General features: G+C 50.1%; 1 protein-coding gene across 4 annotated transcripts in view; it reads right to left on the bottom strand.

Annotated features, from left to right (window-relative positions):
• Positions 1–27,410, bottom strand: part of LOC123078219 (piezo-type mechanosensitive ion channel homolog) — a 58,532-nt gene that overhangs the window by 13,827 nt on the left and 17,295 nt on the right. For 3 of the 4 annotated variants that reach the window (XM_044500636.1, XM_044500637.1, XM_044500639.1), the window contains 10 exons: positions 16,843–16,927; positions 14,167–14,382; positions 13,917–14,094; positions 11,748–11,876; positions 11,362–11,535; positions 8,354–8,590; positions 6,370–7,914; positions 3,737–6,264; positions 3,240–3,635; positions 2,343–2,501 (listed from right to left, as the gene is read on the bottom strand). In XM_044500636.1, coding sequence (XP_044356571.1) covers positions 2,343–2,501; positions 3,240–3,635; positions 3,737–6,264; positions 6,370–7,914; positions 8,354–8,590; positions 11,362–11,535; positions 11,748–11,876; positions 13,917–14,094; positions 14,167–14,382; positions 16,843–16,927 — 5,647 coding nt within the window. The remainder of the gene's footprint in view (positions 1–2,342; positions 2,502–3,239; positions 3,636–3,736; positions 6,265–6,369; positions 7,915–8,353; positions 8,591–11,361; positions 11,536–11,747; positions 11,877–13,916; positions 14,095–14,166; positions 14,383–16,842; positions 16,928–27,410) is intronic. The other variant, XM_044500638.1, reaches the window with a different exon arrangement.

Genomic DNA, 27,410 nt, shown 5'->3' with positions numbered 1-27,410 from the left:
GAGACCTTCCATCCTTTGATCGATATAGATGCCAACGCCCCTGTTCTTCGTGGTTTCTCGTTCCTGTTAAAACAGGGACTCTATGCAGGAACAAAAATGGAGAGGAAGCACCTTGTTTTTCTATCTTGCTTAACGCAAATTGCCCCTGGATATCATGTGCATGGTGCCCGGAGTTGAAAATTGCCAGATTTGCTGCCTCCATTTTGCATAGAAATGCATAGAAACGCTGCAATATTCGACAACACAAAACCCAACACTGACATTCTGCTCGACACGATCAAGTCCAAGGCTCAGTCGTTGGAGAGGGCAAGGTGCGGTGGGTCTTGACACGATCCTCCAGGGGTAACTACTGCCTAGTTGCCTCGCATCGCGTCATACTTGGGGTGTTGGTCATCTGGGCTTGTACTGAACTCTTTCTCTATCTACCAATGCATCGGCACGCAAGTTTTTATGTTTTCTCGAAAACAAATTGAGAAAACGCAAAGCTTGTGTTCCTATGTATTGAGGTCCTAAAAGTATTCCGTGTGTGTCAGCTGGATCCTAAAAGTGGATAAGTGATTCATCGCAGGTCCTATCCAACTCTTGCCTGCCTGCGTGACGTGTTGACCGATGCTATGTAGGCAATACTTTGTGATGCAACCTCTAGACATTCTCTATTCTAATTTCGTGGCCCATCCTCTGCCATCGCTGTCCCAGCTACGATCGATTCCATGGATTTGTACCCAGCGAAGCACCGGGTGCACCGCTGCCACCATTCTGTCATCACCTCAGCTGGCGGATACGGAGTTTTAAGTTGTTGCCCTGCTCCAGGGCGCCAACCTCGCTGACGGCCGAGACTCTTGACGGAGGACATGGTCACAAACGATGATGGTAAGGAGTCACGAGCGCTATCACCGCTGTGCTGCTGTACCACCGCCGTCGTTTGAACAGTAGTTATTGCCAACAAAGCAAGCAATTGGGGATGCTTCAGTTGCGGTGGAAGGTACACCATGGTCCATGCAGGCGAAGACGAGGCAGAGTGGGTGAATCTGGTGGTGGAAATGAAGGATCACCAGCAGCTGCTCAATGAACAACAGAAGGAGGCGGCTGGTGTTGGAGAACGCGCAGAAATTTCGGCGGAGGAAAGCTCGGAACAAAGAATTGATTAGGGATCCTCTTCCTCGTGTTGTCGCGCTACTCCTACCAGGAGTTGGACCTCGCTGAGGCAACAGTTCGACGATGGTGGTGGCTCTAGTGGAGATAGTGACACCATGAAGCAGCAGGGAGCGAGGACGACAGCATGCTGCCAGTCTCCTCTCCGCCCAGCACGTGCGCGATTTCTCCTCTCCGCCGCCACCACTCTGCCACTCATCTCCGCTGTGGAAGTCGTGGCGACGACCATGGCACGGATCTGGGGTTTTTGAAGTAAGGTGATGTGTGTCTGAGGTTGCAGAGTGTGGTGGCGGGATTGCCGAAGCATGGTGGTGCAGCGGTGGCTGTGGGGTGGCCGGTGGCGCGTGCCGTTCTGCGCCGAGGACATGATCGACGAGGTGGCATCGTGTCCTTCCCAGGATGGAGGGCGGCGGTGGTCACTTCCCAACGGTGGTGGGCATCCTCGCTGCCATCCGCAAGATGAAGGTGACGGCTCCTCGTCAGACACCGGGGCTAATGTACACTTGAGATGGGTTCCAGCACTACTTTGTCCTACAGGAGGAACGGTGGCAAGCGAGGCAAGGCGTGCCGCGTGCACCAGGTCTACAAAATTAGAAGAGAGAAAGATGGGTCACGAAAATAGAAGACACCACCTTTTAGGGGGTTTTGTGAAAAATATTGTCCACATGGTGGTGGTCAATCCGCCACACGTGCAGGTCAAAGCTAATCAGGGCTGTATAGGACCTCGGTAAACCACTTATCCACTTTTAGGACCCAGATGTGCATTTTTATACTTATAGGACCTAGCTGACACACAAGCAACATTTTTTGGATCTTTGATGCATTTTACTCAAAAAGAAGTATTTACAAGCTTCAAGCAAAGCTAGGTACAATGTACTCACAAGAAACAGCTAAATGAATAATATTGCAGTTTGTAGTGTTTACTCTCTCTTCTTTCCTGCACAACCACAGATGGAGGATGAAATTGTGCAGTCTCACATTTTCTAGCAAACACTATATCCATGAATTTTGAAAGTTAGTCTCAACCTAACAGCATGTGCACACGCACCCCTGAGCACGCAATCCACATTCGAAAATGCAGTAATTCTTTCGCGGAAGTGAAACCCAAAATTGCACAGCATTTTTGCATGTGCAAAGAGGCTGGAATAACATTAGTGTGACTATTCTAGAAAGGTATTGCACTCACGTACCAACATTGGAGCCCAAATAACACAGATAAGTACGAAGAATAAGCATATCCCACCACAGAATTTTGTCATTTTTGTTTGCTTTTCCCCGTGTTGATGATTTGCCCTATTTAAAATTGTGTCGCATTTCACAAGGAACAAGCTCGCATATATGTCCTCCAACTGTTCAGAGGAACAAAAATATCAGATGCCAAAATTTGCTCTATTACAGCAATTAACACATTAGTGTAAAAGCTAAATACAAGAAATATGGTGAAAAGGTACATTATGCTGCATAACTAGTACCATCAAACATTGTACCTAACTGATTCCTAGAAAAGCTGTTTTTACTTTATTGTACAGCGCATGAACAAAAACGAATGTAGGAGAAACTGCTAATATTCATATTTATTTGAGTAAGACAAAGCCCGACTCCAACTGAAGCCTTAAATAAGCGGAATAAGGTGAGCAAGGAACTTTTGGACTAATTATGTTCTGAGACTACAAATAGGCTAACTAATAGCCAAGCAGGGTTCCAAGTACAAGTTCAGACTTCAGAAGCCTACAACAACCAAAACAGAAACAATTGTGATGAAGTAGACTAAGCCATTCAACACAGATCACCAATATCACACATATCCAACTACTCTCGGCAGTGTTCGAAAATCAATATCTAAAAATGAAATGCTAAAGTCACAGCACGGCAAAAGTAGAATCATCATACAGGATTATATGGGTTAACCAAAGTAAAAACATACTGGTGTTTAATCTAATTGTTGTACCAACTGATCAGATGGTCCAAAAAAAAAATTTAGTATCAATCATCATAGACTATAGTGCCCAGTCTTCGGCGCCTATATGCTAATAAATTTATGGCAGAATTACCCACATGCTTGCAAAAACAGATCTACTGATATGTACCTTAAGCCAATCATACATTGTTAATGATGTAGTCGTGCAAGACCAATCAAGAACACATCGAAGCTCATACAAGAACGGTAAAGCTCGGTATAGCCGGAAACCCAAGTAGTTTACTTGTGTTACTTTGCTAGTCAGAAACTGTCTATACAAGTTACTTTTGTTGGGGATACCATATCTGATCTGCAAAGCCTGCAGTGCAAGGGAAATTGATTTTGTAAGGTAGATGGCACGTAAAACAAATCCTCCAACATCCCTGTGGGCTAGCTCCATTCCCCAGGCATACTCAGTGACCGAGTATGTGAAGAGCACAAGATTGAAAATATAGAAAACAACTTTTCCCGTGGCGAATGACCACAAGTATATAATGCGGTCAACTACAATCAAGAAAAAGAGAATCTGCAAAATTAAAATAGCATGCATTAGAAACCTAAGCAAAGAGAAGTACAACAGCATTCAAGTGCAATAATAACCATGTAAACTGAAAGATGAGCTCTCACCATTAGGATGAAAACAAACTCTTTAGGGAATTGTTCTTCCAGCTGATAAACTTCCAAGAATTCACTCTTGTTTTTTAGGATAGATTGATAGAACATGAGAACAAGAAAGAAAACTGCCATGTCAGCACCAAAATAATATGCATAAAGATCAATCTCTCTTTTACCGCCGCCAATTACAGAGACAACTGGGTAGGGGAAATTTATTTCTTCAAAAAGGCCTGCCTTTTGTGAGTCATGAATTTCCCTTTCTACATCAGCTGCTGGAGTAAGTGATTTGAACCATCCTGCTGACTGGCATTCTGTAGGAGCAGCATAAACAACTTCTAGCACAGCAAGAGCCATACTAGGATTTTCTTTGCTCCGTTCAATACTTTGAATCCGAACTCGACTAGAAGAATGGCATGATGAAGGCGAATTAGATTGACATCTTTCTTCATGGGCTGTCACAAGTACCTTATTTATTGCTGACTCTATCCTCTCTGGTTGGATTCCATCTTCTGGCCAATGTTTTACTTCCATTGTAACTTGCACAAAAAAGGGAGGAGATTCTGCACCCTGTGTTAGTGATAGCCAATATCTAGATAAGCCCCTCCCAAACATCCTTATAAGATTCATTAAAGGCATGTGTAAACTTTTTAACCTATCTTTCCAGTTGTATGGTATACAAAATTTCTCTTCAATGTTATTTCTTGCACTAAGGAAACTGAATTCTGTTACAGGGACCCATTCACCATCTTTGGCTGTGATTGAGCTCTGCAGGAGAGTAGATATATATACCAAAAACAAAGGCAATATGCTGACAACAAAGGATGCTTTTATTTTATCATCAGGGAAACCTAATCTCTGGAGAAGAGGCAAATGTATATTCAAACCACAGTGTTGGATAATAATCTGATATATATACTGTGATAGAATGTTGAGCTCAGTGTAGATCAGAACAATGACCCAAAACAAGTAACTTGGCCCATAGTTGACACAAAGAGCATATAAGAAAAGCGCTCCAAGGTAGACCATGGAGAGCAAACTAAAATTCCACAGAAATACCAGGATAAAACAGCAATAGCAAACATAATCATAATTACTTCGCATCTGATACCATATATACCGAAAGATAACACCAACTGGCATACTTGCTGAGGATTCTGTTGCAGTTCCCAAGCTATCTGAATGTGTCCTCAGAAACTGGCCATCTTGTGTTCCCCTCTGGTTTTCTACTACATCATAAAAGCTACCTTCTGCGGGATGCTCATTGGAGAGTGATTCTTCTGGATCAATGTTCAAGAAGCTCACAATGTTTGTAACTGCCTGGTTTCCAAATGACTGAACTTGGGAAACACCATCACCAATTAACTGCACAGCAGATTTAAGTGGGTTTTCCTTGGGTTGTCTTCTTTCCTTCTCCTCTTTTAGTAAGTTAGGATGCAATTTGATATCACACTCATCAAGCTCAATAATCTCAGATGTTGAGCCCACGGAATTTTTAGCATCATCAGCCAGCATAAATTCTTCACTCCTCCCCCTGATTGGTGACCGTGGAGCATCACACGAGCTTGGGAACAATAAATCTGGTATGTTTCTCTTTGTATCTGCTACAGAGAATTCAAATGACTGAGATGCTGCAGCTGGTGAACCAGTCTCATTATCTAGCAATGGAGGATCAATATCACTGTACAACCTAGTAGTCCTCCTGCGCCGTAAGCCTTCATTGCAGGAAGCATGATTGATTGGGGTGAAGGAATTCATTGTATTTAGTTGACTTTGTAAATTGTACATCTCAGATTTCATCCTTTCTACTTGCATGTTGCGTTGACGTTTTTGCTCCTCAGACCTGCGAAGATGCTGCAGCTGTTCAGTTTTCTTTAAAGCCTTCTTCTCCTGTTCACGGACCATTGCACCGATTTGCTCTGCTTCAAGGTATCTTGATACATAATCAAACTCACCAGAACTAAAGATGTATGATTGCACTGCCACCAATAAGAAGATCACTATCTCAACAAAAGCTGACCGTGATGTTATCTTAAAACCATAATCATACTTGTAGAATCCAATAATTTCATAGAGGTAATCTATTTGATCACACTTGCCAGAGCTAAACTGCCCAACATAAGGAGATTGATATGCAAGTGACAAAACTATAACAGCGAAATTATACATCCGTAGATACTTGAAAATCTTATTCTTCTTCTTCAGTATTTCAAGTCTCATTCGGAAGAAAACCAGAGCAAACCCGAGATAACCGAGGTGTAAAAAATCATACTCCAGAGTACCAGTAATAGCAATTAGTGCCAAAACTATATCTAATAAATGGCAGTAAGCATAAAGCCGCACATAATCAAGAAAGGTCCAGAAGCTTTTTGTTTCCAATGAGAGGTCCCTCCAAACAAACGCATTTTTCCTTTGGGATCGCATCTGACGGTATGTATCCGAGTCCGAGAAACCAGAGAAGTGGTCAGAGCGTAGCTTGAATGACGAAAAAATGAACACAACATAGTAGCTAACCAACATTCGAGGATCATCAGCTATTAACCCTGCATCAAATAAATGTACATATATTTCATAAATTATCTGTTTTAAGCTGAATAGTAATATAACATTGGATTGCAGAAGTTCAAGATATGACAGGAAGGACATGCCTAGCCAGCATTTCGAGCAATAATCAAAGAAAATCTGCGAATTTTTCCAGCATCCGTGGCAACGCATTTCAATATCATTGACACCCTGTAACCAGAGCATTCCATCTTTCCAAAGGGCAAAATACTCGAGTACTAAGACAGTAGCAAAGAGAGACACGAAAAGGGGCCACAGTTTCTGGATTAGACCTCTGTTCATAAGAATACATGCCACGAGGCACATGATATAAAACATCGATACAACATTTAACAATGTAAAGCTTGCCAATAGTAACACAATCATGTTAATTTCCAGACCTCGCAGTTTAAAAAGATTTTCCATCCAGAATATTATGTAGCTCTTAAATGTCGACTTCTGGGTGTCAAATCTTTCTCTTTTCAGAGAAATGATCCTTTGCTTATCCCACTTGTGGCTTTCTTTTGACATTCCCCACATCTTTGCAAATGAGTACCTTTTGTCCTCGTCCAAACCTTTGGTCACATTCTGGACAGCTTCTGAGGTCTGATAAGTGTTGCCTGAACTAAGGGATGAAGATAAGCTGCTACCCACAAGACCTTGGACTTTAGAAAACAACAAGGCAAACCTATTTGAGGAATGTATCTCCTCCCTGTTGTTCAAAAGACTAGCAGATTGATCGGAAGAGATAAACAGCTGACAAGGCTCTTCCCATTTACCCTCATGTACTAGAGATGCTGGCATTAAGTCCAGCCAGTGGAACACATTATATTGAATGGTGCAAGCCACAATCACCAGAACTTTTCCTCTAAGCCCATATTCAACACCCCAAAGCCCAGAATCGTAATGTTTCAAACCAAGAAATGCAGCAAATCCATACAAGCGCTGACCAGGACACATTTGAGCAGGTTTGCATATCATTTGGAAGAGGTATTCAGATACAGCAAGTAAACCAGTGTAGAGTAGGTAGACCTTCGAAGGAATTCGAGAAACTTTTGGTAAGGTGGAAAACACAATGAGACCTAACAGATAAACTAGGCCAGATAGACTGATTGATGATAGGCAAGCATAGAACACACTAACTGATAGTATCTTCTCACTGTGCCAAATTAGCAACCTTCTAAGGAACCCTAGAAGCCCAGATGCAGAAGCATCAGAAACACTGAAGTTCTTGTCACTGTTCTGCCTTCTTTCATAACTGTAAAGTTGCATCACTATTAGAATAGACAATGATTGCCAAACATTTACCAACAAAGAGGCTTCAGGATCAAATCCAAGATCAGGATATAGTTTAACAAACTTTGAAACCAAGCGCGCAAAGAGTGGAGAAATACTCAGGCTATAGGTGAAGATAAACACCACAGCAGCATATACTTTTAATGGAAACCAAAGTCGTCTCTTCGTCTTCTCGACAAGCTGCCTTCCGATTATCCAAAGTAGAAGGAACCAAAGGTAACCAAATGATATATAATTGGGAGTCACCAAGTATAGAGTCAACAGAATTGTGAGGAAAGCCACATAAGTTCCGTATGAGCGATACATAGAGAGAAATTTCTGGCCGATTTTACTGAGATATGACGCAATCTTTTTTTCTGCAAAATACAAAATAGAGGGTTGGCATAGTAAACATATATTCAGTCAATAACTCATGTCAAACAATAGAGTGGACATCTGGAGTCATCCAAGTACCCAAGTTTCAAATTTTCTACTAAGCAATTAAATATAAATTTGTAGTGTCCCTTTACGAAAAAGGCACACTGTGAAACAGTTTACAAAAGATCAAGGAAGCGAATTAATCCTGCATTGGTCCTCTCCCCATGCACTCTTTTCGGCACAAACATTAGCCCTGCACCTAAAACATTTTTCTTGTTTGTCAGTGACAAAGAGCTCTTGCCACCATGAACGCATCTGAGAAGTATAAAACCTAGTAACGTTAAGCATGACATAATTTATGTTGTAGTTCACTTAACAAGTAAAGGCTGTGCCAAACAAGAAATAATTAATATAGATGTCCATGATGCAAGAAGGTACCATGTAAGTTGCGGCAAACTTGACCTTCTCGTGAATTTTGTGAGCTATAAACTGACAAGAGTACTGACTTATTCAAACCAGCCTTTAGGATAGTGAACCCAACAGGTGGACACGGTGTATGCCGAAGAACAGCAGAGAGAGCAAAAAGCATTTTAAAACCATGGCTATGGACAGCACAGAAGCATATAATTGAGCCAATCTCCACCAAGTCTTTTGTTTTAGCATTACTTGAGAGGCCTGTCAAACATACGAGAAAAGGAATGCTGTTACTGTAGTATAAAAAGTATGCTGTGGTTCACCATTTAATTACCGAAAAAGGCTTTCACCCCGCTTTATATATAAAGCAATGACCGACCACAGCTCAGATACAAACGCACACCACCACAACACATGCACACACCCAAGGCTGGATACATAGGCACTGAGCGCAGCAACACTACCCCTAGTACTACAAGAGCAACCAGAGTCCTCAACCGTGGACACGCCAACGCGAAGAGAAGAAGCCGCACATGACGAACCGTGTGCTCCAAAGCGGCGCCTTCACCGCCCGACCCGAGGATCAGAGTTTCCCCTGGAGCAACACGACGGGTAATGAGAGCCGCAACGACGCCTTCAAGAAGGGAGCGAGCTTCGCCGCCGCCAGTCCGTCCGAAGATAGAAAAGGTTTTCAACCCGGCCAACACTCACCACCACCGGACGCCACATCCCATTGACCACGCCGCCCACACGGCCATGGCCACCGGGCAGCACCTAACCACGGGCTCTGCCCAAGAGCACCGCGGAGCCACCACCAGGGCCGCCGCCCTGGCATCCAAGACCTGGACACCACCTCACTCGAGACCCACCGCTACCCCAACCAAAGATACGAGCGGAAAGGAACCGCCTTTCGCACCCCTAGGCTGCCCCCAACGCCGAAACCCAGAGGCCGGCCAAAATTGGCCTCCATCGACCCGTCCTGCTGCCGGGCGCGAGACGAGCACGGTCCTGCTGCCGGGCGCAAGACGAGGTCGGTCCTGCTGCCGAGCGCGAGACGAGGTCGGTCCTGCTGCCAAGCGCGAGACGAGCGATGGACCGAAGTCGGGGGAGGGCCAAACCTTCGACGAAGGTAGCAACCAGCCGACGAGGAGAGGGCCGAAGGTCGAAACGGGCCACCACAGACAAGCCAACGCCGGAAAGCCAGCCGCCGCCCCAGTCGACCCGCCGAGCTGCTGTGGAGCCGGCACGGCAAAGCCACCACGCCGCCGCTGCCCACAGCCGGGGCCGCAGCCGCGCCCGGGCCGGGGCCCCAAACCCGCGCCGCCGGCCGGAAAAAAGGCGAAATCCAGCCGGCACGCAACACCACCACCGCCACCATGCCGACGACGACGAGCGCATCAGCCACTGCGCGCCGCCGGCAGGCCCTTGCCGCCTCAGCCGCTCCCAGCCCGCGCCGTGAGCAGCCGCCACCGCGCAGATCTGGCCTGCCATCCCCGCAGCCGCAGCAACCACCGCACGCCCCGCCACCAACCACGCCGCCCGAAGCCCGACAGGAACATGGGAGCCCACCACGACCCCGTGCGCCGCCGCGCCGCGCCCAGGATGGAGGGGCTGCACCGCGCCAACCCTAGCCACCATGGGAACGCGAGGGCCCCGCCGCCGCCGGCTCCGGTCGGGCTTTGCCCGTCCGAGCCCCGGGGCGGCGGCGGGGGAGGCAGGGGAGGGAGGGGGCTAGAAGCAACGGATTTGGAGCCCCCCAGTCGCCGCGCGGGGGCAACACGGGAGGGAGCAGAGGGGAAGGGGCCAGCGGTCCTCACCCTTGTTGTCTTCCAACTGTTTCACCATTTAATTCAAGAGAACTATTAGATATGTCAATCTGTGCATCCACTGTTCAAAACTCATTAAAATTGTTAAAGAGTATTTTGCATGTGGATACAAGTTGCTATTTCCCTAACATGGTATTAGAGCCTATGGTTTTTTCCCTCTCCGCGCACACGCAACTCGTGCACCGTGATTGATCTCGGTGTGCTTCCTCTCCGTTCTCATATCTGATGGCCCAACCCCTTCCCCGATTGGATCAACCAAGCATTTGTTGCCTCCCCGCAGGAATCGGGCTACCCTCCCAAATCGCATCGCAACCCCCCCCCCCCCTCGCCCGAGCAGCAGGCCACCCAAGTCACCATCCCGCCAGGCTCTCCCGTCTCGTACATGCACCGTCTATTGTGTTTGGTGCTCGTCTGCTAGTTGCTCTTTTCCGCTGCTTCTCGTCGGCATCTCACATGCACGACTTTTTCCACAGGCCACAGGCTCTTCTGTATGCACGAAGGCTCTTGCATCTTCTTTCGTGTATACTTCCTAGATTCTAGCTCTATATTTCCGCTGCATCCACCAAGTCCATTTCTCTTTTTCTCATGTCATGCGAGTCCACCATACCTTTATCCGTCAGCCTTTTTCTGGTCCTTGTCCTTTCTATAGGATTTTCGTGGCCTCTTTTTGCATTGTTAATCTACACCCATTATCTTGTCACCAAGCTTCTTTCGCTGCGAGTTTTATCGCGCTATGATTTTGTGTGCAATGCTTCATTCTCTCGATGTGCCATCTTCTTTTGACAATCCATCTTCTACTGATGCGATGTTCCTCTGATGCGTCATCTTGCAGGTTTTGAAGACTCCCATGCTAGGACGACACTCTCAAGACGCGGACCCTAGTGTTACACTTCTTCAAATGCAATGCTATGGCATATGCTTTGCATTTGAGAGGGGGGGGGGGGGGGGTTAAGGAGTATTAGTATTAGGTGTAGGAGTCCTATCAGGCTATGTTTCCTTTCCTTGTACCCCAAGTCTTACGTGATATATATACACCCCATGAGCTATGCAGTACAGATAAGGTGCATCCATAACAATGTGCATTGCCTTGCTGTGCAGAACCTGAATACCTAAGAATACACCTTCAGCACTGGGTTGTCATTGATTTAACAAAGAAACAAGGTTAACTTTACAGAAAAGCAAAGACATGAAACATAGAGTGCGCACCTAACTGTGAGAATACCTCCATCATAAGTGGACCACTGCGCTCAAGAGCATTGGAGACTAGATCAAGCTGAAGAATGTACAGTATTGAAAAATGCACCTCGCAAAATAACACTAAGAATTGGCGTAGTCTTTTATTGATTGAATGATTCACCAGAAACACCAGGAAAAAGCACACTGAGACAAAAGTAATGCTCATTAGGTATGGCTCAGCTTGAGGCAAAAACATAAAATGTAGATGCTACAAAATGATTTATAAGATCCATCAAATGACTGGGGTTGGGGTACTAGAGAAGAAGATGGTAAACTGAAATCCAGAAATCAATGGGACAAATAACAGTAACTTCGGAATTAAATAAGATAACACAGAGAAGGATATTGCAACGTACTGTAAACAGCATGAATAAATCCAGGTTTCATCACAAGAAGAAACAGTAACATTAAAGTAATTGCACGTGAAAGTTTGCGTAGACCCCATGCTAGCGTTGCTACAATCAAAACCATTGCATCTTCCTTGTCTGCAAAAATAGGCCTCGAACAGATCAGAATTAATTGCAATATTAAACATAAGACAGCAGAACTGTGATGTAATCTATTTAGAACAAAAAATCAAGAATCAAATTGTGAAAAACATGATAAAGTTATTAAATTATGAAAAACATTAACACTATGTACCATTTACGAACTTAAAGAAAAATCTGTAGCCTTCTAACAACCACAAGTATGGTCATTTACTCATTACTATGTGCCCATGCACCTCCAGACAACACTTGTTTAACAAAACAGCAACTGCAAAAGGGAACCTTGCCAGAACAGTCGTGCAGGGAGCTTTTTGTTCCTAATTGTTTTCACTGGTTGTCAGACAGTGAACAGTTAAGTTTCCAAATTGGATTTAAATACAAACAAGCGTCTTCGAGAATTGATCTCTGGTTCCAGTGTAACAATTTGCGATAACATATAAACCCATATGAGAACTCATCTGCCATACATAACGTTTACACTATTATGTTTCAGTATATTTAGGGGCTGTTTGGTTCCTAACCACACCTTGCCATACCTCAAGTTAGGCAAGTTTGACCAAGTTAGATGGGTGTTTGGTTCTAGCCACACCTAAGGCAAGATTCTTTTTGTGAGAAATAAGCCCCACATGTCATACACACAAAAGTGTGGCAAGATTCACTTGAGCAAGCCGAAGTGTGGCTAACAATTCGAGCACCAAAGCTAATGCAAGTTTGGCTAAAATAGTGTGGCAAACTATGGCAAAGTTAGCCACCAACCAAACAGGCCCTTGGTCATTAACTAGAGCATAGATACAAGTGTTAACAGCTCGCTAGTAAAGCTACAAACAATACCAGATATCATAATCTGTTACCAAGGGGCAAACATCTAATCACACAACTAACACCATATATGCTTTCCTGTATAGCTTTTTTGTTCTCTTCCTGTATAACTTTTTGTATAGTTTTCTTTTCCTTTCTTGTTCACACTTATTTTGTATTCCTTCACCCAAAATTAATAAAAAATACGCCGCAGAGTCCTGCTGTCTCCCTCAAAAACACCATATATGCTTGCAAATACTGCAAATAAGCACACCCTCTCTTCCTACATGTCCGAAACTTTATCACTTCCCCTCCTCAATTCCCAACAATCCTAAGAGGTTCCCTTTCCTTCCCCAGCCATGGCGCTGCTGCGAGATAGCACATAGCCACAGCTGAAATGTCTGCCATTTGCATGTAGACCCTAGGGGGCGCAACAGCAATAAATCAATGATATGGCAGCAGAATTAATTTAGCATAAGTAGTTCCCATATTAGACACCTCATTTTGGTTAGACGATTTCCTTTTAACCAGTATTTGTGTTTGTTAAGCTTCATGCGCTAGCCAACGCAACCAAAAGTCCGAACTATGGAGAGAGATAGCATGTTAAGCTTCGTGCAGTAGCAAACGTAACCAAAAGTCCGAACTGATGGAAAAGGGCTAGGCAATACACATATACACCTCAACACCCCCTCTCACGTGTTTAGCGGGAAGTCAACACATGAATAGACTCAAGAGGTATGGCTCAAGAGGCCTATACGTGGACACGGAGGGGGGCAGCAGAAATTTTTAGATAAATTGTGAAAGCCAGGACTTGAACTCAAGACCTTAGGCCCTGATACCATGTTAAGCTTCATGCACTAGCCAATGCAACCAAAAGTTCGAACTGTGGGAGAGGGTACTCCAATAGTCATCTGGAGAATTATTTACCAAGGAGACATGGGCTCAACCAGCAGTATAGTTTTGGCTAGTCCAGAAAATCAGCAAAATTCCATTTAGTCTTTATTATTTACCAAAAATAGAAGAAATGTACATAGTTTGATGTCGCGGTTTCTTTTTCAGTGTGATGTGGCAGTTACTTTCGAGTGCTCATCATTGCCCATGTCAACAATATGCATCATGCATATCCAATCATTTCATCAATTTAAGACATTATCTCAGAGAATGTATTTTTTACTCAATTGAAAACCAGGCAGCAAGGAAAAGTAAACTGAAAATGTTAACAGTGACAAATTCACTTACCATCAATAAGGTGATCATCACTAGACGATGGCCCCTCCTCAGAGGTAAGGTAATGAAAAACAGAATTGTTTACAAGATTACAAAGTGCTACAAAAACACCAAGGCAGAATTGTGCGAGTAGAAATAGTCCAGGGATAGAATAATGCCATATGCCAATAGTCTCCCATATTATCGTATCCTGCAAAATTGACCAAAATAAATTTTCACGAACTTCAATAATCAATAGAACTTGGATAGCTAAGTCTGATACCTTCTGAAATCTTTTGTTGAAGAATGTGAATGCCACATTGAAGACATATGTGCTTACTGCCCAAAACAGGATAAACACTAGGAGTGACCCATTCAACCGATGCATTTGGAACAAGGAAGGGAAAGCATATAAAATGTATCCAACGTATGCAAGGAGACCAAAAGCGCAAATACTAGTGAAGTTGAAACTCCATAAGGAAAGGGCAAGAAGCAAAACCTGCAATAGTCATCAATTGTAATCTCGAATAAGATGTTCTTTCGGTTTCTCTCAGACACAATGAGCAAAAGACAATTGCTTGAATTCAGAAACAAAAGTTAGAATACTGGAAAGGATATCCATCACTGCATCCAAGAGTACTATCATTTGATAAACTGCTCATTATTCTGTTTTGGCCTTAGTAGGCAAAGTTGAGCCCATATCCTGCATGCCCTACCACCGCAAAAGAAATTTACACGTGTCTCATGCAACTGATATTAGAGTGGTTAGTAAGCCACAACTAAGTCTATAGTTGATTTACTGGATCATGCTTGTTGAGCAATATTTGAAGTTTATGAACGGAAACCAAGGGCATGTACAATGCTAGATGCGTATATGTGGATGCTTAAGAGAAAGTATACAGCCACAACATCAATCACTTATCTAAGCTTTCATCAGTTCGATGCTTCTTTGTATGTTCTTGCATGATTTTCTTATTTATTATTTGGTGCTAGTTATATGCATAAGCACTTGCTAAGCACCAGTGCCTAATCAAGCAGCCATGCGACACTAAATGGCACAAAAAAAGGTTTATTTTGCTAAGTCATCTCCAGGCAGCTGCACTGTGCATGTGCTTAGCCTGAGAAAGCTCATGACCACAATCCGCGGCAACCGTGCACGGATATTATCTCATGCTAATAGCCGCAGGGATGAATCATGCTCTTGCCCTGGTAGAAACACAGGCAAGCTTCTAGAATGACATCTAAAGATTATGCCTCCCCTCCCCCGCGTCGCCCCTGCCCAGGGCGACTCGGGGGCTCCTCCACCTAGCAGCGCCGCCACCCCCCTCTTCCTCCCTCCCCTCCTCGCGCCGCCGCCGAAGGACGCCGCTGGGCAAAGCCCGTGGCAGACGGCTGCGGCGGGAGGTCATCTCGCGGCTCCCCTGCTTCTGCGGGTGGCGGATCTGGGTGGCGGCCGGCGGTGTGCCAGAGTGCGCGCGGTCGGGTGCGTGGCTGCGGGCCTCAGCGAGTGGTGGCGCGGCTGGGCTTCTGCGGGCGGCGGCAGAGCGCGTGCGGCGTTTCGGCGAGCGCGCGGCATCAGGCCTCGGCTGGCAGTGGTGGGCGGGGGGTCGGTCCTCCCGTCGTCTCTGACTCCTCCCCCTCGACTTCTGTCCCGATTTGGCTGGTTGGGCGCCGGATCCGGCCTCCCTGGTAGCTGGCGGTGCTGCTAGTGGCCCATGGCGGGCTGGATCGAGGGAGGTCGGGGGTCTCCAGCTCAAGATGGTGCCTTTCCGTCCTTCCGGCGTTGGGGGTGATGTTTGAGGATTGGTGCCTGGTGACGGCTCGAGGCGTGGGTGCGTGCCCGGCAGCTCCGACACCAGGAGCTCGCTAGGCGGCGCGGGTTGGGCAGTGGCCGGGGTGGCCGCTGCTCCGGCCGTGGGTGGCTCCATGGTGGTTTGGCAGGTCGGCTTCGGCAACGGCTGGCACGTCCTAGCGTCGGTTCATCCGTAGGCGGCTTGTATCGGCCTTTGGCCCCCCTCCTCGTTGTCCGGTCGCTACGTTCGGCGAAGGGCTGGCCTTCTCCCAGCTGCGGTCCATCGCTTGTCTCGCGCCCGGCGCGCAGGTCCGAGCTCGTCTCGCGCACAGTGCCGCAGGACTAAGCTCGTCTCGCGCACGTGTTGCAGGACTGAGCTCGCCTCCTGCCCGGTGTTGCGGGACGGGTCAATGGAGGCCAGGTGGCCGGCCTATTGGGTCTCGGCACTAGGGGTCGCCGAGGGGTGCGAAAGGTGGGACCTTTCCGCTCGTCTCTTTGGTTGGGATAGCGGCAGGTCTCGGGTGAGGTGGTGTCAAGGTCTTGGATGCCGGGGTGGCGGCCCTGGTGGTGGTTGCGCGGTACTCTCGGGCGGAGGCCGTGGCTTGGTGCTGCCCGGTGGCCATGGTCGTGTGGGCGGCATGGTCGCCGGGGTGTGGCGTTCGGTGGCGGTGAGTTTTGGCCGGGGTGAAAACCTGTTCTATCTTCGGACGGGCAAGCGGCGGCGAAGCTCGTTCCCTTCTTAAAGGAGTCGTCGCGGCTCTCATTGCCCGTCGTGCAGCTCCGGGGGAAACTCTGATCCTCGAATTGGGCGGTGGCGGCGCTCCGGTGTCGTATCCTTCCTGAAGGCGCCGCCTTGGAGCCCACGGTTCGTCATTTGCGGCTTCATCTCTTCGCGGTGGTAGTGCTAGGGGTGGTGTTGCCGTGCTCAGCACCTATGTATCATGCCTTGGGTGTGTGCGTGTGTTGTGGTGGCGTGCGTTTGTACCGGGTTGTTGTGATCGTGCTTTATATATAAAGCGGGGCGAAAGCCTTTTTCGGTAAACACATGCAATGTTCTGCAATTTGTGAGGGGTGAGGAATTGCATACCCCAACAAATATAAGAGTGGGAACTGCAATTAATATGCAAAAGGAAAAGCATGGACTGAGCGAGGAAAAAAATAGAATACCGGAAAGCCATAAGTGAAGAAGTTGATACTGAATGTTCTGAAAACTGAACCTCCTAGTAATACATTAGCATGCCTTCTGCCAGTTCTGAAGTAGAAGAAGTTCTTTAGCAAGAAAATACAGTATAAAATGGTAAATCTAGATAAATAGGGGTGGTTAGAAAGAACTATCGCAAAAGTTATTCAGCTTGGCAAGAACATACTACCATTTAATACATTTCGAAATGTGTATGGCTACAAGTATATTGACCATAAAAATGAAGGAAGTACAATTAAAAGGTTTGATGAATCAAAGAGAAAATTGTGTAAGTTACAAACTTATACTGCCAACATGAAAGTAGTTTTTGTTGGTGTCTAGCCCTAGCTCTCCTCCTCACCGTAGCACTCTCTCCTCTCTCAGCTGCACTCGAATGACACAAGGAAGAAGAAGAAGACCGGAGGAAGAAGGACACAGTGGACGCGGTGGTTCCGGCGCATGAACGCCTTTTCTTGAGCACAAACTCAACCCCCACACTAGACACATGAGCAGTACATCGTGACTTATAGCCACTCGGCGACGCAGCGCCCACGAAACGAACTCCAGCTAGCTCGACGAGCACGTACGCGCCCTCCTGCCGAGTCTTCATCCCTCGCGCATGGATCCACCAACTCCACCACGCGACTCGGTCTCCACGTCTCGCTCCCGCGCTGCATTCGCCACGCTCAGTATACTCCGGCCCACGCACAGGACGCGCACGTACGCGCTCCACGCAGGCGAGCTCCAATCGAACGCCACGGCCACCCCGCTACCGCTGCACTACTAACTCACGCACACACACCCCATACACAAGTCGGACTACACCCGGACTATGGCCAGACTATACACAAGTCGGACCATGCCCATACAATGGTCAGACTATGCCTAGACTACGACTCGACACGCAAAGCTCGCGCACGCACACTCTGAACGCGTCCTGCCGCGGCTTATTCCCAACACTCACCCCCTAAGCCGCGGCTCAGAGGAGTCCGGCGTCCTCGACGCCGACGTCCGCCAGCAGCGCGCGCTCCGCCGCCGGCTCCCTCCGCAACTGGGGGCAGTCGCACTTGAAGTGCCCGCGCTCGCCGCACTTGTAGCAGCGCCCGCGTCGGTTGCCGCCGTTGCCCGACGCCACGCTCCGCCCGTCGTCGTCATCGCGCGCTCCTCCCTGCTGCCGCTCCCGCGCCCGCCACTACGCCATCGTCAGCAGCAGCTGATCGCCGCCACGCTCGCCGCCGTCTTGTCCACGGCGCCGAACCCGCTCGTCGAACGCGCGCAGCCGCCCGAGCGCTTCGTCGAACGCCATCGTCGTCACGTCGTGGAACTGCTCGATGCCGGCGACGACGGGGAAGAGCTGATCCGGCACTGTAACCAGCAGCTTCTTGACGAGCTCCGTGTCGCCCAGCGTCTCCCCGAGGTTGGCATACCTCGCCGCCATCGCCGCGAGCCTCCCGCCGTACACGTCGAGCTCCTCACCGTCCGCCATCTTCATGCGGTCGAATTCGCCGCGCAGCGTCGCCAGCCTCGCCGCGCGGACCCGATCCGCGCCGACGAACCTCACCTTCAGAGTCCCATACCTCCCTGGCGGTGAGCTTCGTCGACACCTGCAGCAACACGTCCTCCGGCAGCGCTCCGAGCAGCAACGCGCGCGCCGTCTTGTCCTTCCGCGCGTTCACCGCCGCATCGCCCGGCGCCACCGCCTCCCACACAGTGTGCACGTCGAGGATGGCCTGCGCCTTGATCGCCCAGACGGTGTAGTTGTCCACCGTGAGCATCGGCATCGCCATCGACGCCGACCCCCGCGCGCCGCCGCCGTGTGGGACGAGCGCCATGGTCGCCGGTGATCGCCCGAACCGAAGCTCTGTATACCAAATGTTGGTGTCTAGCCCTAGCTCTCCTCCTCACCGTAGCACTCTCTCCTCTCTCAGCTGCACTCGAATGACACAAGGAAGAAGAAGAAGACCGGAGGAAGAAGTACACAGTGGACGCGGTGGTTCCGGCGCACGAACGCCTTTTCTTGAGCACAAACTCAACCCCCACACTAGACACATGAGCAGTACATCGTGACTTATAGCCACTCGGCGACGCAGCGCCCACGAAACGAACTCCAGCTAGCTCGACGCGCACGTACGCACAAACGAAGGTGGAAGATGGAGCACACAATTTTTCTGGCGCACAAACGCCTCCGCCGCATGAACGGCGCCTCGGCCGCACGAACGGCCTCACTTTACTAGGCACATACCCGGGCACGGCAACACACCGCAGCCTACCCAGAGGAGCTCTCTCACAGCCGACCGGGCGCATACCATGATTCCGGCGGAGACTACCTCATCTCTGGCTCCTAGGCTCGGCTCATACCGGCGCACCTCGATCAATACATCGGGGGGCCTTTTATACCCGGCTGCACAGGACGCGCACGTACGCGCTCCACGCGGGCGAGCTCCAATCGAACGCCACGGCCACCCCGCTACCGCTGCACTACTAACTCACGCACACACCCCCCATACACAAGTCGGACTACACCCGGACTATGGCCAGACTATACACAAGTCGGACCATGCCCATACAATGGTCAGACTATGCCTAGACTACGACTCGACACCCCAGCTCGCGCACGCACACTCTGAACGCGTCCTGCCGCGGCTTATTCCCAACAGTTTTAGCACCTACAAAAGCTGCTGACTTGGACATGTATGACACAGTACACGGGCATTAGTTTCCCCTTTGGGTGATTAACATTTCTTCATTGTCATCACTGCATTTGGCACTAATTGCATTCGGCTTGCTAAACCTGCCAATAAGGTAAGACATGACCAGTACAAATAGATGGGATTGCACTATCTAGGTAGGAGAGGAAAAGGGACGAAACAGAAGAGGTAGCAACAGGATGAAAAAAACGCCCAATCTGAAAATCATGGGGACCATTTTGCGCCCTCCTCTCCCAGGACTGCCCTGGTGGCAGTGCCAGCCATAGCCGTTCCCCTTATTCTATCATTTACTCATCCATGCTGCCATAAGGACGCCAAGGCAAGCATCCGTGCCCAGTGAGCGCACCCCACTGTGAGAGCGCCACGCGTCGAGCCACCCACTCATCCGCAACCATGAAGGACGGCACACACGACGCTACGAGGGCACCGTGCATCGATGCACCTGAAGCAGCACAAAGGTTGTGGAGGAGCAACTCCACCTTGCTGCTACAATGTGTACAGCACAAGTGTTGAAGGAACAACTTCAACGTGCTGCGCTAGATATCGCTCTAGAGGCGAATGTAGGCCGATATGGCAGCAAGAGTTCAATCCAGAACTCCTAGAGCAAAAGATCTACTCCAAGATCTTAGATAAGAACAAGTTCTATTATAGGTAGAGGGTACATAGTCTGGGTTCAAAGTAGAGGTGAGGACCTCTATTTATAGGGCTTTGGGAAGCCTTCACATACTTCTACTTATAGCTGGGATACTCTAGAAACATTATTTAAGTTTCACCATTCTACTCATAGCTACTCACAACTAGAAGACTCTAGAAAACAGTAGGTAGGATAGAAAAGAAATACTACACTAGAGTGGAAGTATCTAGAAGTACCCAAACAGATCTGGCATGTGTTTTTCTCTCTTCTTTTTCTCTCATCTATTGTTCCTCATCATTCTCCCCTGGTTGTTTGGAACTCGCCTCGAGTTATCGTCATAGAGCGCTTCTTCTGGATGGTAGAGAGTCAAGTCCGTGTTGAGTCAACCATGGTCTTCGGTTGCATGCATGCAGCACCAACAGCTTCCTTGGCGTGCAAGGACTAGGTAGTTTCCTAGTTATTTCCTGTAGTTTTTCTTAACGTTGAGGAACTTGACTAGAAGTAGACTTTAGCTGTGCAAGCAAGTACGTAGTAGTTGCTAGGAGGGTGCTTTGCATGGTCGTGGTAGTAGTCCCGTAAGTGACATGCAAGTACGTAGGAATTTCAGTGTGTGCGCGCTGTGTGCACGTCCAGCCCGGCCTATAAAAGGACACGGCTCCTTCACTTGTAATCAAGCCAGTTCAGAAGCAAAATCATTCAGGCCCTGTTCGGTACATAGGAAAACCACGGGAAACAAATTCCTATGGAATCGCCACAGGAACCCCGTTCGGTACAAAGGAACGCGTCCTTTCCAATCCGGTGGAAAGTCTCATGAACCTGCGTTTTCAGAGGAAAAAAAGAATCTGCCCAAAGCGCTTGTTTTCGCATATGCCCGAGGAATGGAAGAGAAAAGCTGCGGCAAGGCATGCAACCGGACCCACACTGTGGTTGATCTGTGTACAATTTGGTCCCACACGCACAGGAATTGAACTGTGGTTGATCTTTTTCAATATTTAAAATGTACTGACCGGGACCCACATCAATTGATTTCCTATGGTCACTTTTCCTCTGTCTCGAACACCAACTCTGCATGCAGGTGCTGCAGTTTTCTTTCCTATGCTTTGCAGCTGCATTCCTCTCCATTTCCAGCGTTTATCTCCAATACTATGTTTTCCCTTCCTTTGACCCAAACAGGCCCTCAGCTTCCACCAGTAGTACCACCGTGTCTCCTCACTAGTACGTGAGTGTGTGTGCTTGGTAGTGTTCGTGTTAGTGATCCTCAATCCAGATATTCTGCTCTTTCTTCAGTCTGGTACTAACTAGTTTGTAGTTCGATCCCGGCGGGAGAGCTAGCTAGACTGTAGTTGGGCTAACAATTGGCATCAGAGCCTTAGCTTATGCCGAAGCATATGCCGAAAGAAGGCGTCGCCGGCGACAGCTCCAAGACCGCTGAGTAGAGCTCGGCTGAGGAGGCCCGTGCGGCGGACGCGCTCGCGCTGCGAGGAAGGCCGGGAGGCAAGCTGGGTGCGCCACACTCCGTGCGAGACGTGGGCATGTCCAGTACCTCCTTCCCTCTCCTCACGTGGCCAACTACCCCACTTGGTCGCTCCTGATGAAAGTCATCATGGAGGCGCGGCATATGTGGAAAGCCGTGGAAACCGGCGATGTCGAGTACGAGGACTGGCTGGCGATGGAGGTGATCTTGCGCTCCGTCCCACGGGAGATGGTGCTCACCCTTGGCGCCAAGAAGACGGCCAAGGAAGTATGGGACACCATCAAGACTCTGCGCATCGGCGTGGAGCGCATACGGGAGTCGAAGGCCCAGACCTTGCGCCTCCAGTACGAGGAGATCCGGTTCAAGGCCGGTGAACAAGTCGACGACTTTGCTTTGTGGTTGTAAGGTCTCGTCACCAAGCTCGCAACGCTCGGAGATCCCATCGACAACAAGATGGTGATTCTCAAGTTTCTCCGCGTCATCCCCAGGCAGTACAAGCAACAAGCCTGGTCCATCGAGAGCTTGGTGGATCTCTCCACCATGACGATCAACGAGTTGGTCGGGCGGCTCAAGGTCGTCAAGGAGCACAGGGAGTAAGCCAACAACCACGCCGGCGGCGAACTACTGCTCACCTGGGAGCAGTGGGACGCACGCCTTCAGCAGCGAGTCCGTGATGGCTCCTCTGGCAGTAGGGGAGGCACTGCCACGGGAGGCAGAGCGCGTGGCAGAGGCGGAGGCCGCACCCAGAGCGGCGGCGCCAACCGCGGTCGTAGACCGGGCCAGCCCCAGCAACAGGGTGGACCTGGGCGACTTGGCGACAATGGCGACCGGAACAAGTGCCGCTACTGCAACATGTCGGGTCACTGGATCCGGGATTGCCACACGAGGAAAGCCGACGAGGCAGCCGCGGCAACGGCAAACCTCGTCCAGGTTGACGTGGACGGCGGGCCAGCAATGATGCTGGCAAGAGTCAAGCCCGTGCAGGAGAGCTCAACGTCTCCCGCGACCACGGCCCCGAGAACCACTCATTCCGTGCAAGAGGCACAGAGCCCGTCCGCGGGTTCCATCCCTTCATTGACAGCCCACACCCCGACAACGACGTTCTCGGGGCCTGTCGACTGGGAGGCGATGAAAGCCCGGGTGTGGGGGAACCACACCACGGCGACGGTGTCCCTGAAGACCTCGGGACCCGACGAGGTCGCGCAAGTTGGTGCGGCAAGGACGCATATGGCAGACCATGCTCCGACCATGATGCTTGCGACCATCGACTCCGTGCAGGAGCGCACGGAGACTCAGGTCAGCCACACCCCGACATCAAAGTGTTCGGGGTCCACCTTGTTGACGGGAGATGGCTCCCCGACAACGGCATGTGCGCGCGGCTACGTCTTCTCAACGAGGAGAGAGTTGTGACCACACCCACGCTTGTAGGAGACAAGCAAAGTGAGGGCTGGTTCCTCGACACCGGCGCCACGAACCACATGACTGGTTCGGTCGACGCGTTCGCGGAGCTGGACCGCTCAATCACCGGGAAGGTGCGGTTCACGGACGGATCCGTGATGGAGATCCACAGGCGCGGGACCGTCATCTTCGCCGACAAAGGGGGTGATCACAGGGCGTCCATGGACGTCTACTTCAGCGCTCAAGAGCAGCATTGTGAGTGTCGGACAGCTCGACGGGGGCTGGTTCGACATCGGCATCCGCCGCGGTGTTCTCACCGTGCGCAACCAGCAGAAGAGGCTGCTCATCGAGGTAACCCGCTCGCTAAACCGCCTCTACAAGCTCTTCTTTCGACCCGTGCATCCTGTGTGCCTTGTCGTGGGCCATGTCTCCGACGCGTGCGTTGGCATGCCCGGCTAGGACACCAGCACTTCGACGGGTTGCGAAAGATGGCGCGAGGCAACCTCGTTCGCGGGCTACCTCACATCGAGCACGCCGATGAGCTGTGCGACGCGTGTCTTGCCGGGAAACAGTGGCGCCTGCCCTTTCCCGAGAAGGCACACTATCGGGCACAGAAACCCCTGGAGCTTGTTCACGGGGACCTCTGTGGCCCAATCACCCCAGCGACGCCAGGAGGGCGTCGCTACATCCTGCTTCTCGTCGACGACTACAGCAGGTTCATGTGGGTGCTGCTCCTCGCCTCCAAGGACGAGGCGGAGCGAGCCATCGTCAAGCAGCAAGCGGCAGCAGAGGTTGAGTGCGGCCACAAGCTGCGCGTGCTACGCACGGACCGTGGCGGCGAGTTCACGTCGGCCACGTTCTACAAGCACTGCGACGACAAAGGGGTACAACGTCACCTGATGGCCCCTACTCGCGCCAGCAGAACGGCGTCGTCGAGCGGAGGAACCAAACGGTGCTCGCGATGGCACGTTGCATACTCAAGGCAAAGCAGGTGCCGAGCACGTATTGGGGGGAGGCCGTGCTCACGGCCGTCTTCATCCTCAACCGCTCCTTCACAAGGAGTGTCGACGGCAAGACACCTTACGAGGCGTGGTATGGGAGGAAGCCCGGCGTACGCTTCCTCCGCACCTTTGGTTGCGTCGGGCACGTCAAGATGACGCGCCCTCAGCTGAAGAAGCTCGACGACAGGAGCACCCCGATGGTGTTCATGGGCTACGAGACGGGCTCCAAGGCGTACAAGATGTACGACCCTGTCGCGAAGCGTGTGCATGTCTCGCATGATGTCATCTTTGACGAAGACACGCACTGGACTTGGGAGGCGTCGGGGGAGTCCCCGGCAAGCAGCTCCTTCACCGTGGAGTACCCGATGTACTCTACAACCCCGGGAAGTGCCACCCCGGGAAGCCCGGCAGGTGTGGATCCGGGAACTGCAACCCCGAGAACACCGTCCCCAGGTACAGCATCCCCGGACACCCTGTCGTCAAGCAAGGTGGTTCCCGGGAGGCTGTTCGCAACCCCGCCAATAGCAAGGTCGGAGCTGTTCGACACCGACGACAGCGTTGGCGCCCCCCACAGGTTTCGGCGCATGGGGGATCTCCTAGGCGAGGCTGCGGCAACACCGCAACAGCCCAAGGACGAGGACATTGATGACGACGATATCCTGCATCTGATGGCCGGCGAGGAGCCAACCACGTTCGCGGGGGCCGAGCAAGAGGATTGCTGGCGCCGCGCGATGCTAGACGAGCTGGCGTCGATCAATGACAACGCCACTTGGACACTCACCACTAGTACCTGCTGGGCATCGAGCCATCGAGCTCAAGTGGGTGTTCAAGGTGAAGAAGGACGAGCACGGCGCCATTGTCAAGCACAAGGCGCGCCTCATCGCAAAGGGCTACGTGCAGCGTGGAGGAGTGGACTTCGAGAAAGTCTTTGCTCTGGTGGCAAGGCTGGAGTCCGTGCGGCTCATCCTTGCCGTGGCTGCTCACCGCGGGTGGGAGGTACACCACATGGACGTCAAGTCGGCGTTTCTCAACGGCGACCTTAACGAGGAGGTGTATGTCTCCCAGCCTCCAGGGTTCGTTGCCAAGAACCACGAGCAAGCCGTGTACAGGCTACACAAGGCCCTGTATGGTCTCCAGCAAGCCCCAAGGGCGTGGAACACCAAGCTTGATGCAAGCCTCGCATCCCTTGGGTTCTCACGCAGCTTTTCTGAGCATGGTGTGTACTCGCGTGGCATCGCGAACACGCTGCTCATCGTCGACATCTACGTCGACGACCTGGTCATCGTCGGCATCTACGTCGACGACCTGGTCATCGTCGGGCAGAGCCCGAAGAGGTTCGACACTTAAGGAGAGATGCATCGTCTCTTCAGCATGAGCGACCTCGGGCTGATCACGTAGGCAGCCTATGCCGCCAAGATGCTCGAGCGAGCAGGCATTAAGGACTGCCATGCCGTGCATGCTCCAATGGAGGCACGGCTGAAGCTCAGCAAGGATAGCTCCGAGAAGGCGGTGGATGCTACGCTCTACCGCAGCATCATCGGGAGCCTTAGCTATCTCGTGCACACCCGACCGGACATCACATTCGTTGTCGGGTACCTGAATAGGTTCATGGAAGCTCCGGCAAGCGATCACCTCGCTGCCGTCACCTACTCCGGTACATCGCGGGTACGCTCACGCATGGATGCATGTATCGTCGTGGCGACGGCGAGAGCTTGGTCGGATACAGCGACTTCGACCACGCTGGTGACGTGGACTCCCGGAAGAGTACCCCAGGCATATTGTTCCTTCTTGGGAATAGTCCCGTCAGCTGGCAATCGGTGAGGCTGAAGGTTGTCGCCGCATCTTCGTGAGAGGCGGAGTACATCGCGGCAGCTACAGCGGCCTGTCAAGGCATTTGGCTTGCTCGCCTTCTAGGCGAGATGCTGAATCAAGACACCGCCCCTGCGCTCATCTTCGTCGACAACAAGTCGGCGATTTCCCTCTGCAAGAATCCAGTGCTTCACGACCGCAGCAAGCACATCGATCTCCGCTATCACTTCATACGTGACTGCGTCGAGAAAGGCACGATGATCGTGGAGTTCATCAGGACTACTGAGCAGAAGGCAGACATCCTGACCAAGTCACTTGGTCGCGTCCAGTTCCAGGAACTGCGCGACAAAGTCGGGCTCATGGACATCAAGCTCCTTCGACAAGGTTGAGGGGGAGATTGTTGAGTCAACCATGGTCTTCGGTTGCATGCATGCAGCACCAACAGCTTCCTTGGCGTGCAAGGACTAGTTAGTTTCTTAGTTATTTCCTGTAGTTTTCCTTAACGTTGAGGAACTTGACTATAAGTAGACTTTAGCTGTGCAAGCAAGCACGTAGTAGTTGCTAGGAAGGTGCTTTGCATGGTCGTGGTAGTAGTCCCGTAAGTGACATGCAAGTACGTAGGAATTTCAATGTGTGTGTGTGTTGTGTGCACGTCCAGCCCGGCCTATAAAAGGACCCGGCTCCTTCACTTGTAATCAAGCCAGTTCAGAAGCAAAATCATTCAGCTTCCACTAGTAGTACCACCGTGTCTCCTCACTAGTACGTGAGTGTGTGTGCTTGGTAGTGTTCGTGCTAGTGATCCTCGTTCAGATATTCTGCTCTTTCTTCAGTCTGGTATTAACTAGTCTGTAGTTCGATCCCGGCGGGAGAGCTAGCTAGACTGCAGTTGGGCTAACAGTCCGCAACATTGAAAGTGTTGGATATGCCCATGTCGCTTGGAAGATCTATCACATAAGCATTATCATTTATCTTCCTCACGATAGAGAAGGGCCCATACCTTCGCTGCCTAAGCTTCCACTTAACACCTCAAGGCAACCTCTCTTTTCGAAGGTAGACCATCACCTTATCACCAACTTGGAATGATTTTGGCCTCCTTTTGCAATCAGCAAGTTGTTTATATTTCTGATTTTGTGCTTCCAAAGCACCACGAATCTCTTCAAATAACTCAGTATAATTATCAGCAAAGGACAATGCTGATTTTGAGTTTCCCTTTGATGGTAGCTTCACCAGGTCCACCACATGTGTTGGAACTTTAGTGTAGACAATGGAAAAAGGACTCCTTCATGTGGATCTATGCTTGGAGTTATTGTAGGAGAACTCTGCAAGAGATAAAGCCATATTCCATTGTCCCTTTCTTTCTCCACAAATGCAACGGACTAGATTACCCAAACAGATTTGGCATGTGTTTTCCTCTCTTCTTTTTCTCTCATCTATTGTTCCTCATCAGCACCCCCTGGTTTGCAACCGCGAAGGACATGCACCCCGAGGTGACAAGGCAATGACCCACGTTCGCCCTCTTTTCTTGCTCGCC

The sequence above is a fragment of the Triticum aestivum genome, chromosome 3D (assembly GCF_018294505.1).
Source record: "Triticum aestivum cultivar Chinese Spring chromosome 3D, IWGSC CS RefSeq v2.1, whole genome shotgun sequence".
Lineage (NCBI taxonomy): Eukaryota > Viridiplantae > Streptophyta > Magnoliopsida > Poales > Poaceae > Triticum > Triticum aestivum.
Note: the sequence above shows the minus strand (reverse complement) of the source record. Positions and strands in the feature narration are given on the sequence as shown.